This window comes from Hydractinia symbiolongicarpus, chromosome 4 (genome assembly GCF_029227915.1).
Source record: "Hydractinia symbiolongicarpus strain clone_291-10 chromosome 4, HSymV2.1, whole genome shotgun sequence".
Classification (NCBI taxonomy): domain Eukaryota; kingdom Metazoa; phylum Cnidaria; class Hydrozoa; order Anthoathecata; family Hydractiniidae; genus Hydractinia; species Hydractinia symbiolongicarpus.
This window is the reverse complement of record NC_079878.1, coordinates 22885357-22903233: the sequence shown is the minus strand read 5'-3', so window position 1 is coordinate 22903233 and position 17877 is coordinate 22885357. Positions and strand designations below refer to the sequence as shown.

General features: G+C 34.3%; 2 protein-coding genes across 2 annotated transcripts; both read right to left on the bottom strand.

Moving 5' to 3' along the window:
• Positions 1 to 4494: 4494 nt before the first annotated feature.
• On the bottom strand, positions 4495 to 5568 carry LOC130642337 (uncharacterized). The gene is made up of 2 exons (XM_057449423.1): positions 4935 to 5568; positions 4495 to 4877 (listed from the first exon to the last, which is right to left on the bottom strand). Exons 1-2 carry the CDS (start codon positions 5566 to 5568, stop codon positions 4495 to 4497), a joined length of 1017 nt encoding a protein of 338 aa, XP_057305406.1.
• Positions 5569 to 8655: 3087 nt separating this feature from the next.
• On the bottom strand, positions 8656 to 17528 carry LOC130641896 (ephrin type-B receptor 1-B-like). Its single transcript, XM_057448909.1, has 15 exons — positions 16677 to 17528; positions 16436 to 16597; positions 15825 to 16121; positions 14316 to 14509; positions 14017 to 14230; positions 13534 to 13751; positions 13095 to 13200; positions 12966 to 13027; positions 12775 to 12873; positions 12422 to 12526; positions 12184 to 12333; positions 11974 to 12018; positions 11609 to 11760; positions 10918 to 11131; positions 8656 to 10843 (listed from the first exon to the last, which is right to left on the bottom strand). The coding sequence occupies exons 1-15, from the start codon at positions 17452 to 17454 to the stop codon at positions 10772 to 10774; spliced, it is 2868 nt and encodes a 955-aa protein (XP_057304892.1). The 5' UTR covers positions 17455 to 17528; the 3' UTR covers positions 8656 to 10771.
• Positions 17529 to 17877: the final 349 nt, after the last annotated feature.

Sequence of the window (17877 nt, the reverse complement as noted above, 5' to 3'; positions counted from 1 at the left end):
TGTAGTTTGAGACAAAATGGCAAGCAAGACACTGATATACTATTCGCGATATATGAGGCCTATGTAAGATTATACGCAAGTTTCGATTTCTTGTCCTCAAAGCCTGTTTTAGCTTTCTTTGATTGTTCGGAGGAGACGTCGTTACGAGGAGAAATAGGTCGGATAAGAACATAACATGAAAGGGAGATAAAATGCCTGTGTGTAAAATATAAAGAAGTAACCATGTTTTTTTTGTAAAAAACAAACATTGTACGTTTAACCTGGATATTCACAACAATTATTTTTAATTGTCGCAGAATTTAGCTCCTCCTTTTCCGTCAAACGTCGATTTGACGTTTTTTATCAGAAAGAAACAAAGTAAACCCGGGACTATGCTGACAATCCCTAAAGCCTGACAAAGAGCGTAAAACTCAAAAGTTATGAGTTCTCGTCACTCCAAAGAGTTTTAATTAATGTCTCTAAACTATCAGAGGTCATAGAAGTTTCCAACCTCGTTCCCAGCGCCTGTTGTTTCTTCTCTATATGTCAGAAGAAAATATACAAGATGCCCTGGGGCAGGGTTAAAAAGTTTTGTTATGTCATGAATATCAATATAGAAAGCTATTATTGTGGCTGTCTAAAAAGGTCATTTTTGTCAAAATAAAAAAATATATAGAAAGGATATCTGCCAAAGGTTACGTGCTGTGAGAAACTTCAATATTTGTCAAAAAACTAAAAGAGAAGAACACGTCAGCACATATTTTCTGAACATCGTCTGAATTCATATTGCAGAACAAGAAGTTGAGGCGAGTAAGCCTCGCTATTCCTTTCTCGTTACTAAAACCTTTTGAGATAAACCTAGAAGTTGCATAAATTATGATGTCATGCAATTGCTGTTGATATAATAGTATTTAACAAACCTAATATTTAAAGAAGCCTATATCAACAGAAACCGCATGACACTTAGATATCCAAAGTATCATTAGATTTTATAAAATATAAAAAAAAAATGAAAAAAAATCACAACCCTCTACTACCTACACATCTAACAAAAAATTTTTCACCATCATTGTTGTCGTTGAAACAGTAATAAAAACTTTGCAGATATTGAAAAAACTCGCAGTGCTTTTTTTTGTCAGAGCAAGTAAAAAATATTTTTACCACCACGACTCATAAAAGCTGCAACTTTTGTCTATGAAACTATTTCGATATTGATAATTACGTTTTTTATTCATCTTGCGTAAACAACTTTCATTCTGTACAAGCTAAAGCAAAAGTAAATTGTGAAGTTATGTCGTAAAATAAAAATTTAAATAGTTTTGTTGTTACGTGTTTTCTTAGCATATGCTTTTATTTATTATCTATCCAGTTTGGGCGCATTGGTTTTTAAAAGTGGAGTAACCGGTATGATGACTAAAGGTTCCACTATGGTTGAGGTTTACTGGAAAAATGTTTTAGAAATTTACGACCTCCCAAGACTATTTAAATTTCAAAGAATCTCTGAAACTGGCGTGGGGGGAAAGGGTGCGGGGGAGGGGAAGGGGAAGGGAGGTGTCATGATTTGTTGGTCCTTGTTATAAAAGACGACTTTTTCCTCATGTCTTTTTTTTATCTGTGCCTGCTAAAAATATACAGAACATAAAATATATCCTGCCATGATTGCGTGTGATCTCGTTTCTTTAGTTTCAGTAATCCGCTACAGATATAATGTACTAGTAAGCATTCTTGTATATGATCTGAGAATGACGTAGGCTGGAGGTATATACTAAATAATATTTTTATTTCGATTTTAGTTATTTCAACAATTTCAGAACAATTTTTTGTTACACCAGCAAACTATTCCACTCTAAATTTTTTCTATAGTGTCCAAAAATTTATGTTAAGGGAATTTGATTTCCTGCCCCAAAAATCACATTTAGTACAAGAGCCATTGGCAGTTTTGATCAGCCACAATAACACATAAGGTTTGACATGCTATACATGCACTAATCAAAAATGTTGGTCGGTCTAAACACCCTTGGGAAAACTGGTGTCAGCTTCCCCAATTTGATATAATGACGTCACATTCCAAAATGGCCTGAAATGTTACCTATTGATCATACCTTAGTTAGTTCTTCTAAATTTGATACCATGAATAAGCTTGCCATTAAAATAGTGAAGCTGCCAAAAAAACGAGGAAAAGATCTGTTAGAAACCCCACGAGGCTCCAATATGGGACGCGTCACGTGATTTTTCCTCTAACATGTTCCCTTTTATTAGTAGAGCAACCTCGTCCCCAAGGTTTGTTGGCCGATATTAAAGTCCCTATTGCTTACCAGACGACTAAAAAGAACCCATGGGGACAAGGTTGCTCTTAAGATAAAAAGTGTTGATAATACGCCACCATCAGTCAAATGTTTCTAACACACAGCTTCCTGTAGCACATCATACCTTCTCTGTGCCAGTGCTATCATGCGTTTTATTATCGTCCATCAAATTAGACACCCGGCTCTTTGTCTCTTTCTTCTCTGTTCCCAACTTCGTCTCCAGCCGCCTAGGGACAAGGTTGATCGTCCATGACAAAAAACAAAGGCTTTTGCTCCATACTTTTAGTTGTTATCAACAAGAGCACGTGTCGTGCGTAGAATTTTCGCTTCCGCCGCATCTCTTGTATAATCAAGCTAAACATTGATTGGAACTCTTCCTTAGTGTAGAAAACATTCAAAATTTGGCGTCCGCGGAGGGAAAACAACTATTTTTTTACACTGGTCCCTTTTCTCGCAATCCAATCGAAAGTAGTTAGCAACGAATGTCTTGCTAGGAATCTAGAAATACAAAAAACCATATCAGGGCCGACGAATATGCTTTTTTGGAAGTGGAGGGGCCAGTGTAGTAACAAAGAAGTACCCATTATCGTTTGGCTACTCTATATAAATATTAAAAATTTACGACTTCGGCCCTAATATCCCCTAACTTTTAGTTTGTGTTATAATAGGGAAGTAACTTTTGCGATTATTCTCGACTCCAGAGCTCTTTTAAGTAAACACGAAAGTTAATATTAATCTCAAAGAGCTCTGAGAACGAGAATGGTAAACGACATCGGCCACACATGTCTATGAATACACGAACATTGGAAACAAAGTGTTGCTATGCAGATGACAACAGACATAGCAAAACAAAAAGATTTGGTTTGGGGTTGTGAAAAAAGGACAAACTTAACGAAGTAGGAAATGTGTCAAATATTGAGATCAACAATGACGAACAAGGAAATATTATCATTGATCGTCGTGATAAATTGAGAGAAACTAAAACTCCCGGTAGTTCTTAGCACCGGGGAGGCTTATCAAATTAGAATTTTAAATACAATGTCTATTTATCGAGTGGATACATAAGTTCTTTGACTGTTTTATCATCACCTTTATCTAACAGAAGAAGTTCTACGTCTTCCATGCACCGCTCGTCTAGAATGCTGAACGGATCCACGCTATCATCTAAAGTGTTAGAAGCACTTTGCAGCCACCTCAGTATGCAAAATACTTTGCGCATGTGATTTTATTATCATTCGATACGTCCGGGAAGCTCTCTTTCGCGACGATTATGCTGTTAGAATTTTGTAAACGCAATAAAGATAATTCGTTGCTAGTTGGCCATGTGTAGCAATTCCTAATTTTTTGCTGTAGGCCGAAGACCTCGCCACGACGATGTGACAGCTGCGAATGCTCCATCCTTACTAGACTTAAACATTGCACCTCCTGACTTTTTAAAAAATCACGATTGGGAGGACGATTCACAAGATGCGCCCTTAATTGGCGATAACTTTTTTATATTCACATTATCAACAATCGCAAGAAAGGATCTTTTCAGTTGAAAATTAAAAACAGTCGTTAAAAAAAGAATAATTTTTCATAGAATATTTTTTGTTATGAATAATGCTTTATGATCAAATACATATTACTCTTTACAATACTCGCAAAATAAGATGGAAAAAAAACATACATTCGGCGCCGATCGTTCTAGTCCAGGAACAAATGATTGATTTATTTTAAATACAAAAAAATTTGAAACTTAAAAAGAAATAGAGTGAAAAATAAAGAAAAATAAAATAAGAGTAAATAAAATAAGAGTAAATTATAATTTAGGAGTAAATTACAGAAGAAATAGACCTATTTCCACCCTCGTCCCCAAGGTTGTATGACTTCTTGATATGGAAGATTCTCAGCCTCGTTCCCAGGGCATTTTGCCTTATTGATAAGTTGATAGCGGCGAAAAGGCCTTGGAACAGGCTGGTCACATGATCGATTATAATTTATGACGATTATACCAAAAAATAATCTATAAACAGTTCTTGCCCTGCAAAAATTTATTTCTGCCCCGTGCAGGAGTTTTATGTAAACAAGAGTACAACAAATATGGTGGTTGATTTTATTTGTGGAGTGGATAATAATAATGGCTTATTAACCGTTTAGCCGGTCTATACGGGAAAATATAGACCGAGGTCATGAATATTAATGATCAGTGAGTCATCGTTTGTGGGTGTTAGTACCACAGATAATGCCATAATTTCCGGTAAAAATCCCTAAACAAAGTTTCAACAATACATTCATATTCTATCACGCATTGGGATGGCACTTTAATTGCACCTTGGAAAGGTTCTTGCTCCCGAACAGGTAAAACACCTTTTCCAACTTGCAGAAGACTTGCAGCAAATTGTTGTTCTCCTGGCCTTGTTCTCATGTTTCGATGTAATCGAAATTCTTTAAACAAGTGCCATAATGGAGAACTTTTTAAACACATGTCTACAATTTCAGTTGATTTTCCTTTTCTGACAACAGGCAGTAACTGTGAAAAATCACCACCTAAAAGAACAACTTTACCTCCAAATGGAAGTTCATTATTACAAATATCTTGTAGAAGACGATCTATTGCACGAAAAGCATGCTTAGGAATCCTGTAAGCTTCATCAAGTCAAAAAAGACTCTTTCGTCGCAATTCTGCAGCATAAGCAGAAACCGGGGTTATGCTGCATGTACTTTTCCCTACAATGGAAACAGGTAACCGGAATAGTCTATGAATGATGGTACCCTTTTTCAAAAGTGTTGCTATGTCAGTAAATGCAGGAGTTCCAACTTGGAAACCTCTGCCTGTAAGTTTAGACATAAGGTAATTAAAATTAAAGATTTTACTGCTACCACCAGCACCTTTTAAATAAAACAGACGGTTGTTTTGGGCTGTAGTGTTAGCAACATTTACAACAGCTTCTATGACTGCATTAGCCAGTGCAGTCTGTTCGTAGGTAAGTTGAGCCCTTAGTTGAGAAGCTCTTTCGGCCTCTATAGCTATATCAATGTTTTCAGCTGGGGGTAATACATCTAAATGAGGAAGATTATAATCAGCAAGAGATTTACCAAATTGCCTAAGTACAGAATTAATATCTTGAAGCAGCCTGTACTCAGCCTGTTCCTCATTCATTCGTCGAATATAATCTTCATAAATTTCATCCTTGTACTTTGTCCTCTTGCATCCTGCGTTACGAAATGTTTCAGCAATATTGCCATTGACAGTTCGTAAATCTTCAAAAGAAGTTGCACCAGATGTATGCAATAGCAACATAAGTAAATAAAAAAGCTCACCTGCGCGAGGACTTACACTATACATTCTGGAGACAACTTCACCATGACCACGTTGTCTTGGTTTCTAAACTTTGTTCTTATTAAAAAAAAATGAAGAGGAATATCTGGATATATATATTAGCGAGCATCATGATTTTTTGCATTTAACACAAACTAAGTTGTTAATTTTTGCCTGATCTGCAGCTCCGTCCAGAGCCTCTTCAGCCTATCCTTGCTGAAAATAAACAATATGGTTATTTGGCAAGTACTCTGGCAATCTATGGACAACATGGGATTGTTGGTGCATGGTAAATTCAAGAAGACGCCATATAGCTTCCGGTGCACTGACATACCGCCGATCACAAAAATGTCTACACCTCATCATGACCAATACGTTCATTGATCTCAATGTTGGCGCAATCATGACCTTTATAAATATAATTATATATGTATTTAACAGATTTAACAGACATGCAATCCTCCAAGTTTATATGTTCATTGTATTTGTTGGAAAGCCATGGATTATATGGAACAATCCAGCGATTATCTACGTCAACTTTATTGACATTGATATGTATACCAATATCACGACGTATATAATGGATATCCGTTGACTTCAGCTACAGTAGATGCTAAAAAGTTCTTTGGAAAACTTTTCGTGCAAACACCATCTTCCATACATCTGGAATTAGGATTCAGATGTCCACATGGTCCATGAATTATTCAAGATCATACAATTTCAAACAGCTCAGGGTGTTCCTGTTGATTAGGAATTTCTGCTGAAATAACACTGTTTATGTCATTTGCATCCCTAAGTTTGTCATTCGGATCTAAATGAATTAACAAATGACAATGAGGCAAACCCTTCTTTTGAAATTCTATAACATACACATGTGCTATAGTCTTACCTAGAACTCCCATTTCAAAATAAATCAGGCTGATCGTGTGCACGTTGCCTGCAAACAAATTTTTTTCAATTTCACGCCCTTTTGGATTGCACGTACAAGTAAAAAAAACCAGGTTTTCCAAACTTACCAATAACGGTCATAGCATCTTAATAGTTTTGAGCCATGGTACGTGGAATTCCTTGAAAACTTAAAGAAAGAACAACAATACGATCTGGTTGAAGGCCTCACTCTTCAGCTCGTGCATTCAAATAGTCAGGTAAACGTTCATAACTATCAACACGAAGGTTGGTTTGACTTGCTCGAATGTAATTTAAATTATTACCTTCAACTTTAGACTGCTCATTATTTTCAGCAATACGCACAGATGCGACACATTGTGCATGTCTATGCCTAGCTATGCCTCCAAAACAGAATTTTGGAATAATTTCTATAAAATTTATGAGAAACCTAAAGACTGGAATGCAAGAAGTTGTTATAAAAAAACGTTTGACAGGTAAATTAAAGAATGTAAAAAACACTGCAACCCAAGCCAAGGGATGTAATGTAAAATAACGGGAAATAGTTTTGTTTAGTGAAAAGAACGATTTATCGTACAAAAGGTAATATAGGTTTTACAAAGATAAATTTGAAATTTCTTACTTCGTAGCACTCACTGTACTTTAAGTAGCTCACTACTGTCTCGCTCCTTACGTCTTTTATCCTTAACGAAAAAGATAAAGAAAAAATGCTAAGCTAAGTGTCAATCTGCGTAAATCTAAAGAATAGGTTACTTACTAACAACTGATTTTTTAAAACTTCGTTTGTTCGTCTTCTGAACTTAAAAAACTTTTTACGTTTGTTTTGATCGTCAGGGGAAACTTGGAATTTTTAGCAAATAAAATTGCTTTATTTTGATCCAGTGGTTTGGTTCATCCAATTAAATTTTTTATTTTGATCACGTGATTTTAAAACGTAAACAAACAAAACTCGCGGCTTTTCTTGACAACAAAGACATACTTTTTTCGGCAACATCAGAGGAAAATGAACACATCCACTTTGCCTGTTCAGACACACAGACACACAGTCACACTCTCCTTATTATATAAGACTAGTCGATAAGGGCCGTGGAAAAATCCACTTATGCAAAAAACAATGAAAAAAATAGGTTGCTTCAGATGTTTTGTCGACGTCAACAGAGCATATAGAAAAAAAATTTGCCGGAAATTAGTTTATATATATTATAATTGTATAGGTTCTATAATTATATAGGTTATAATTATTTTCCTAAAAAAGTAACCCATCTTTTCATAGCCAGATATTATAGGTTGGTTGTTATAGCTAGCTATGTACTCATGCACGATGTGCTGCCCAGCTATGTATCATTATTACTGTCACACTTCCCTGCTAATATGTTTTAACCTTTCCATTTAGTACACAAATTGTGTATTGTTTCGGTTTATCTGTTCAGATTCATATTAGTATTGCAGGTTTATCATTCTCTGAACATGTTCAATATATGATAAACCTACAATACTTATGATAAACCTACAATACTCATCACAAATTGTTTATTTTCGGTTCTGGTATTAACCAATTTTTTTTTAGAAGGTGAAGAAACAACTGAACATGCTACTGTTCTTACGGAAATGTTTTTATCACAGCTTGCACCTTCACATAAATAAAAATATTTAGGTGCAGTGTTGCTCTGTTCTCTAAGAAAATAAATTCAAGGTTCTTAAAATTGTTTTTATTCTCGTTGGAATGAACTTGACATTAAGATTAGGCTTCGATCAACTATTTTGAAAAGACAGTGTTAAACTTGTAAGGTTGTGTTGTTTGGGTTATCCTCAAGAAAATAAAACAAAGCCATTTATTAGTTGCAAGGCTGTCTGAATCTATTTAAAACTTTCATAACTTTCTTAGGCCGTCTGTTATAAGTTATTGTGATAAATCGATCAAGTATTAAACATATCTAAGGGAGTGCTACCCAGCTTAACTGGCTAAACGTTATTGCATTAAAACAACATGTGACTTGAAACAAATCATGACCGGCTTGTACATCTACAATTCTTTTAGCTTTTAAAGGAATCACCCCCAAAAAAATACCTATTGATCATTATTTCATTAAAATACATAGTTTTCTGTATAAAAAATCTATTGTCCTCTAACAGTAGCTTAAATTCGGAAACTCAACAAGTATAATACAGAAAAGTTTTTATGTTAATTCTATCAGATTTGTCTATGAAGAGCACCCTTTAAAAAATTATGTTTACAAAAAAGTTGTTGATCTTTGCTTTTATATACAAATAAATTATAATACCCATAGTTATTCCTGACATGTAATAACAATCTAGAAATACTTTTAAATATAATGTTACTGGCAATACTTATTGAAATACTACTTATTGACAGAACATTTTGTGAATTTAAAAAACAACAACAATTATCTGTAGCTGTTACCGTAACATTCTTACAGGCCATTATTTTTAGGTAATCAATGCTCAAGGATACTTATGAGTGTACATGTTTTTACCTTGGGTAATTGCATGCGAGGTTTCCACTATCGCAGATTGCTGGAAACTAAGTTTCTTTTCATATTCTGTACGGCAATGCTTTGCAGGTGTGACTGCTCATGCGCAGTGAGTTAGTATTTCAGGCGATTCTCGCAAGGGTTCTTCCTCGATCGTTAGTTGGCCTTGGCGTTACAAACATGGCGGACGAAGAAATCCAAAAGATTGTCGAAGCAACACTTGCCAAGCATCAGGAATCAACTTTAGAAGAAGTGAAAAGAATGTTCTTATTACATTTTGGTGAATACATAACACGATGAAGACCAATATTCAGTCTAATACAACGAACTCAGCATGCTTAGGATAGCCAAGTCATAATGTTATTTACAGAGGTTTTAAAAAATAAAAGAGATCCAATAATAAAGAATAAAGTGTATATATATCTCAGCAACATTGGTTAAAGCTCCAACTAGCTAGGTAGTAGTAACAAATGCTAGTGTAGCCAAATATAAAATCAAAACTAATCGACCTTAGCTAGCTAGCTAAACACTAGAGCTAGCTAAAATATAAACCAGCAATTTTAATAAGCCCAACCGGTATAAAATAAGTGCCATGTTCTATTTTTTTTACCAAAAGTTCATAATTTGCCCATTTGACAAGTTAATTTGAGAAATAATAAAGGTAAACAAACTATATGTACATCACTCCGCTGGCAAATTAAAATTCGCTCTAAACTAACCTCGATTTCATGTTAGTATGTCTATTCCGGCTGTGTATTTTGCGGAATAGAAATGCATATTGAAAGAGGTCTATTGCCATTTTCACTAGCGTAAATTCTGAAAACATTTTAATCTTAATGAGAGTTTGAACTAGGTTTACTCAAAGCATCTGACTAAACCAGTAGTCGAGCCTTCTTTATTGAGAACACAGAATTATAAAAATATACTTGTATAAAAAAATGAAAAAAGTTACAAAAAAAACTCATTCTTATATAATCTATGATAATGTACAATCACATGACAAACAACGCGTTTAAAAATAAATTTATATTATGTATGCGATACCTGACACACTCAAGGATATTTGGTCAAAAGGCTGAATAAAATTTAGCACGAAACACGGTTTTTTTTAATAAAAACAAACTTTGCAAGAACGCAATGCTTTTAACGGTGAAGCGGTTGTGATAAATTAAAGTTTAAATTCAAAGTTTATGAGAGAGTTGACGAAACAAGGACAAGGTCTATCTGCAACGACGTTGTCCATATCTTTTTATGAAAGCCTGTTGCTCCAAATATTGATTACGAAAGCGACATGAAAAATAAATTCATGAAACAAAAGTAGTCACTGTCAAAATTGCGGGAAAAAAAATCGAAACTGACGAAAAAACTGACAACAAGCAGTTGAACACAAAATTTATAGAGAAGAATATTATACTCGCTCTTCTTACTTGCTTTTATCAGTAATATTTTCGTATGACTAGCAACCGTAAAATGGTACTTCTCGAGTCGAAGGGAGAACGACAACTTTGTTTTTCTGGGTTTACCCTGATTTGCACATGCGCACTCAAAATATATTATCTTTTCTCCGTCGTAGATGACCCCGTCCTTGAAGTAAAGGGAGTGTTCTTACGAAAAAAATGTGCCATGTCTTTCTAAATCCAGAAACTTAGTTCGCAAATTTTAAAACATTGAGTATTCATATACGATGATTTCATTAAAAAATAATACGTCAGAAAATTTGGAAACAAAAATTACGATTGGTTAACAAATTTAAAAATCATTACGTATCCAAGCAACAGCTTTACCAATCAATTCAGTTTATTTTTCGATACGTTTCTCGCCTCTTTTCGTTTAGACACGTTGTTGTGGCGCACTTCAACCTAAAAAAACATACTCAGCCATTTTAGAATATAACTTTATGCAGAAATAATAAGGAGCTAAAAGGAATTCTTACCTGAATTTTCGTGTTTTGTATAGCCTCGTAAACCTTTTTCCTGTGACCGATCGGAGCAATTCCCAACGCCTCCAAGTCATCTAGTGTTAGATCTAAGATTTGACGTGGCGTTGCGAAACCTTGATCGATGAAGTTGTGCGTGTATCGCGACATACCAATCGCTTCTAACCATTCGTTGATTGTTTCCAACACTGTGTAGACAAGGTTTTCATAGCTACAGAAAGGAAAGAAAGTCGTATAAAAACAAAAGTAAAAACAACAATAAAAAAACAAAAGCAATAGCCGGTTTGCAATAAGAAATTTGTATCGTATAAATCAAAATTCGGGTTATTCTTTTGTTTAAATATTTATTTAAGTGAATTTAAGTGAATTTAAGTGAAGCGTTGTCAGCCAAAATATTAGGTTAATTCAATCAACTGATTTTAATATGATACGCCTAAGAATATTTTCATTGGAAATCCAGATTTTTACTGCTCATTCTGGTGCCATTTAAGTGAAGCGTTGTCAGCCAACAAGGACCATCTACTCTGGCGGAGAACTTACTTGTGTCACATGAAAGGTGGTTAGAGCAATATTATGTGCATTATGCGGCGGGCAATGTAACTAAATTACAGTTGAGGGGGGACAAAAAGCTAGGGGTCAGGAATACATGTTATCGAAGCAGGATATTACAAAAAATGAAAAAAATTACGTTTTTGTTTTAACTGATGCAATTTCTTGAAGTAAGTCAGGGTTTCGAATCCACTTCTCCACTTGATCTCTCGCTGCTTCAAATTTCGGTCGTTTAGTGCGGTCCTTGTTCCAACAATGCAACATAAAGTCGTGGATTACTTTCGGACAGCTCTGAGGGAAAATATTTTGCACGAAATATGGTTGTATATAAAAATAAAGATTATTCAATGTGAGGGTAGAAAATAGTCACACTCTTTTTCAACATTAATGGATTCCAAAATATTTCTCTAACTCAGAAGTAGTAATGCTATGGTTTTAGCTTCATGAACATACTGCAGTAATCTTACTTTCTATCCGATTGATACGAATTAGAATTAGACTCACCGTAGGCGGAGGAAGTCTGTATCCTGCGTTTAATCGTTCAAGTACCTGCATAGTATGTAAAGAGAATTTTTCTATAGCGCAACCGGTACAATTAGCCGCAAGAGAGATGTTGTGGATTCACGTCTCATTCAATTATCTTTTCATGATTTGGGAAACTAGTGTGCATGTTTACTTACATTTGTAAACAATTGAAAGCTGCAGAACACTTACGTCATAATTTCTCCAATCCCAATAAGGTCTTTCACCATATGACATAATCTCCCAAAGCAGCACACCATAGGACCACACATCAGAAGCTGTAGTGAACTTCCTAAATTGAATAGCCTCGGGAGCTGTCCATCGAAAGGGAATTTTACCACCCTGAAGAACGTCGAAAAAAAGAAACAATCATAACTCCATTTGATGGCGAAAAAAAATAGAGAGAGACGTTTTAATGTGTTTGACTTACTCTCGTGACGTACGTCTCATCAACTTTGATTTCACGACTCATACCGAAGTCGGACACTTTGCAAACTTTCTGTTCATTAACAAGTATATTTCTTGCAGCGAGATCCTTTAGAAAAAGTATACATCATATTGCATTCGTGATAATCATAAATCATAGGTCTTCTTAAAATTAATTCCTTATCTTTCTGAATATTTTTCTCATGTTTAGCTAATTTTTGTCAGTGCGGATAAAACTTAGATTAAGTTACAGCTAATTCTTGAACATATTTGAAATGCAATCCCTACTAGTATTTATATCACCGAAAGACGGAACGTATCAGTGGTTTACATTAAGCAAAAAGGATCAAACCATACCCTATGTATAAAGCCCAGCTCGGATAGATACTTCATTCCAGACGCGACTCCTCGTGCCATACCGAGCAACTGTAATACCGTGAACTCCATGTCATTTATCTAAAGCAGACCAGAGAATATACAAAGATAGGATTGTACTCGTAGAAATTATTAAAAATTATCATGCGCTAAAGGGAAGCAAATAAACATACCTGCAAATATTTATCTAAGGCTCCGTTTGACATCAATTCAAGAACGATAATATTGGGGTGATCTAAGAATAAAAGAAAGTAAGAATGTTGAATTATTGTTACTGGTTGATAAATGATAAAAATGTTTACCTTTTAAAATAACTCCTTCTAAGTTGACCACATTTGCGTCGGAGAACTGTCCTAAGATCGCTGCCTCCCCAAGAAAATCATCTCTGTCACGTTTTGATGCACCAGCCTTAAAAAAGTTAAAAAAAAGAGTTAAATATACCAAAATGTAAGTTTTTAGCAACAAAATCTCGTCAATTTTCGTGTACATACAGAGATTCCCGCAAACTAGCATTTTCACACCAAAAGACAATATATTTCACAGCCTAGTGTATAGTAAATCGTTTTTAACTGCAAACCACAATTTTTTTTACAAAGAAAACCCTCCAGTTTTTCAGAAATCTCAGGTTATTATAAGGAAATATGTCGTTTTCTAGGTTTCCATAAGAGAACAAAAAAATAACAAATTCCCAAGGTTTAAAAAAATCAAAAATGTTTTATAAAAATAAAACTTTTAGTGTACTTTTAGTGTTTTGATGGCAACACTTAGGCTTTTCCCATTTCTCAACAAAGTTCCTTTGTAGACTTCTGCAAATTCACCACCACCCAACAGCTTGCCAATTTTGACATCTTTACGGTCAAGCTCGTACGCAAACTGTTGGACAGCATCATCAACGTCATTGTAGGTGGTAGGATCAACATACAACTTTCCACCTGGAAACATTCTGCCAGGCAGTCTCACTGGTAATAAAACAAAGATGAGGTTATTTGTAAATTTTGCACTTTTACACTCACGGCAGAAAACTGACACATTTGCAGGAAGTAAACTACATTGATATATAGATACCTCAAAGGAATAAATTTTAACGAAGTAAGTAACAAATTCTAATATTTCACAAAAATTAAATTTAACTAATTTCAAAAAAATAACTGTATAGTGCTTATGAATCAGACAGAAAAATCCACAAAAATTAACTTCAGAAAACAATATCGGAACATTTCCTACCAGTGCCATCTTCCATACGCACAACCTGTAGATAAGAGGGGTGGGTTCTTCTCCAATAACAAAAAGCCAAAATAAGAACAATCACTATAAATATGATCACTCCAATTGAGGCTCCAATTGCAAGAGTCAAAGATATTCCACCTTTTACCCGCACACTTTGAGAATATTCTTCGCTTCGCATTGTCTTACCATTAAACGTAACCTGTGTATAAATCTAAAAGGAACAAGAACTTGATAAAGTTAAACAGGGACCATAATGTTTATACTTCAACCAATAACTTTATTAGCTAGACAGGCACCTTGACAGTGTAAGTCTTGTCTTGTGTTCCAGTAGGTATAGTAAAAGTACGAATTGTGGTTGTTTCAGGCTCTCCATCGTATTGAAAAACATACACTGGATTAGGCCCACCTTGTCCAAACGGACGATTCCATGAAAATGTAACTGAACCATCGTTATTTGTAACAAACTTAACATTACGAACCAAGCCAGGTTCTATACAAAAACATTAAAACTTTGCATATACACATATTAGATTTTTTTTCAGTTAAGTGACAACATACAACTGAAGTAACAGGACAATTTCACCTTAATCATCATTTGCTCCATGATATTTCCTAACTCCCCATTAGGATCATTTCCCTGAATAAGTGCCTCTGCATAATTGACCCCGGATAATTGCTCCTCTATAATTACATCTGAATACTTACTCTCTAGATTTATGAAAATGTCTGCATTTTAATAAGCCGAAGAGCTAACTTTTGAAAGGAATTAAAAACTCTGACTTTTATGATATATTATGTTATTTAATGCTAACATTGTTTGGTTATACCATTAGAACAATTATTTTTTGTCTATATTGTGCAATAATCTGCAATTGAACAATAACATCACATCGGCTCCTTTATATTTATTGGATAAACCATAATGGTTTATTATTTCCTCACATTGGTATTGTTTTATTATTAATAAATATAAAGTACGCATATATACTGAACATGTGCGATACGTTTACTTGAAAATAAGCGCTGTTTCGCACGAAACGTTGCACAATATTTTTTGGGTAAACATTTTTTAAAAGCTGGCTCATCCGCAAAATCTCTAGCTTGCTTTTTTAACAATAAGCATAGGTATTTTTTGTCAAAATTGATATCAAAGACGTACAAGTTAAAATAACTGGTGTCATGGTGGGATTATCCAATTATTGAGTATGAGCTGTACTAAGTGAACGTTTTCAAGGGTCGATTATTATTAAGGGGCATCCTACTTAGAAATAAACCAATAAGTAGAGCAATTTTTCATTGAAAATTAGCAGGGGCAATTGTCCAGGGAGAAATTATCTCAGAACAAACTAAGAACATTCAAGTACAAAGTACAAAAGCAAGATACAAGGATATGTACTGAAACGTTTAAGGTACCAGAATCAGATCCACTATAAAATACTACAAGGACCAGAATGTTGTAAACGAAATGGGCAAGAGAGAATAAAAGTAAGGGTCTTTCACAAGATTTTGCTTTGTGTAATGTTTTGGTTACTCCTGAAACATAAAGTTATAGAAATGAGAGTGCCAAGGAATAAAAAAGAAAACAAACAATATTAGGTAGCAGTGCAAAACGAAAGTCGTCAGTATTCTATGGCCAATACACAAAAATCCATATATTATATAAAATATCAGTGTATAAAAACCATTCCTTACTCAAAATTATTTGGCTCTTCAAAGCATGTTATAAAATTCAGATAATTAGAATAAATCTTAAATATGATAATTTTCAGGGCTTTCTTCAACTTACTGAATATGGATTTACTTACTTCCCAAACCAGTTCGAGTTTTGATCTCAGAGTGAATAGTTTTTGCTGTCAGGTTGGTCACTAAATTTTCATTCCATATGACGAATGTGTAATTAGCAAATGCTCCTAGACCGGTGATGTTGATGTAAAGCTGTTTCGTTCTTAACGGGAATTGGTCATGTTCTTTGGGGCAATTACTACAGTCCACAACATAGTTATCAAGGGGCTTTGATCCTGCAACTGGAGCTTTCCAAGTCAAATACACAGAATTACTTTTTACTTCACTCACAGTCAAATGCAGTGGTTTTCCAGGTGGTTCTAGAAGAGTCAAAAAAAATTGAGAAAATTGGTAACAGAACAGTCTTTATCAGAACTTTAAAATTAACATACTTGTGCACCAATCGTTAAACATACAAATTCAAAAAGTAATCACGTGTACACGAATTAAAAATTCAAGCATGCCATCATAAGAAGATTGAGAAAAAAAATGCTCTTAATTTGTTTGTTTAATATTTCTGTCTGATGAGATAAACCATATATGTTTTTATATGCTTCTCACTAACACACTGGCAACAAGCATGTGCAATTAAATTAACCCGTTTAGCGTGAAATTACATTCTAAGTTCACTTACTGTAGCAATCTGTTGCAAAATCTTGTGATTTACCATTTTCTCTGTAATAACCATTTAAACAAGGACATGATAACCTCGGAGGTAGTTTAAGCTTTGTATTGTTTCCGCATTTTAAGCAGGCCTCATTTCCACTTTTAGTTTTGAATTCGTATTCAGCACAATCTAAAATATATTTGAGATAAATCGTTTCTTGTTTACATTCTTCTTTATTTTGCTTTTGTACCAAAAAAAATGAATATACCTTTGCATTTTACTCCTACTTTGGTGTAACCTTTTATGCAATGACAGCTACCAGTAACTGTATAACTTCCATTATAATAACATGTCAAAGCCTTTTCTTTGTTGGTAACTGACTCTGAATAAGCGGTACATTTTCCTGAAAGCTTAACATGACCAGTAGTTTCATTTGGTGCTGGAACTTCGATAAATGAAAGCAAATTGTCTGTCTCCACAGGACAATTGTAGTAATATAAATCAGCCACTGTAAGCCTTGCACAATTTTGTTCCGCGTTGAAAATTAACTCAACTGTTTTTACATTATGCATGTTTGGCAGTGGTATAATGTCACTGTGTGTAAAGTAATCACCTGACGGCACAGATTTTGGTATTGGAGCAGTTGGAATTAGTTCCAGTAAAGTAGTTACTTTTTTACCATTTTTTAGTGTTCTAATTAAGAACACCTTTACTTTGTGTTTACATTTTAAATTTTTGTTTATAGTGGAACATAACCGTACAGATATTGTTGTGTTTAGAAATATTATATTGGCATTGTTAATTGAATACACTGCTGTAGTGAGATTACAATTTTGATCCTGATTCGAAGTAGCGAGACATGTACGCCAAGTAGCCTTCTTTTGATTTTTGAACAATTCAGAAGTCCATGATGATAAACAACTTCCTGTGGGTACCCAAGTATTTGCCAACCCAACTGTCCCACCAAATTGTAGTTTAACTATTGATGCCTTTTCAAATTCTATATTTAAAAGGATCACTAAAAGGGTCAATACTAACGTTTTCATTTCTTCTACAACTTGAAAACTACAGTGTGTACACCATCTACCATATTTATTAAACCTATAACAAAAAATTGCAAATATAAAAAAAAACCTAGCAGTTTTTTCACTTTTTATAATTATAATCTGTATATGATTGTATGTTTTTGACAAAAGCCTAAGGAGATATAAGGATTCAAAAAATTTGCTGACGTCATCAAACACCTGCAAAAACACAAAAATTCATTTTATAGATCTTAAAACTCTGATTAAGAGAGAGGTTTATCCAGGTAATTACTTTAAGCATCGGTAATCCCCTAAACTGTCTTTCAACCTGTTTTATAGGAACAAGAAACTCAATTTGTTTGCATCAAACAGTTAATATTTTCAAGTGAAACTACAAGGTCTAGAACTGTTATACTACAACATTTTTTCCCTATCCCTCATTAC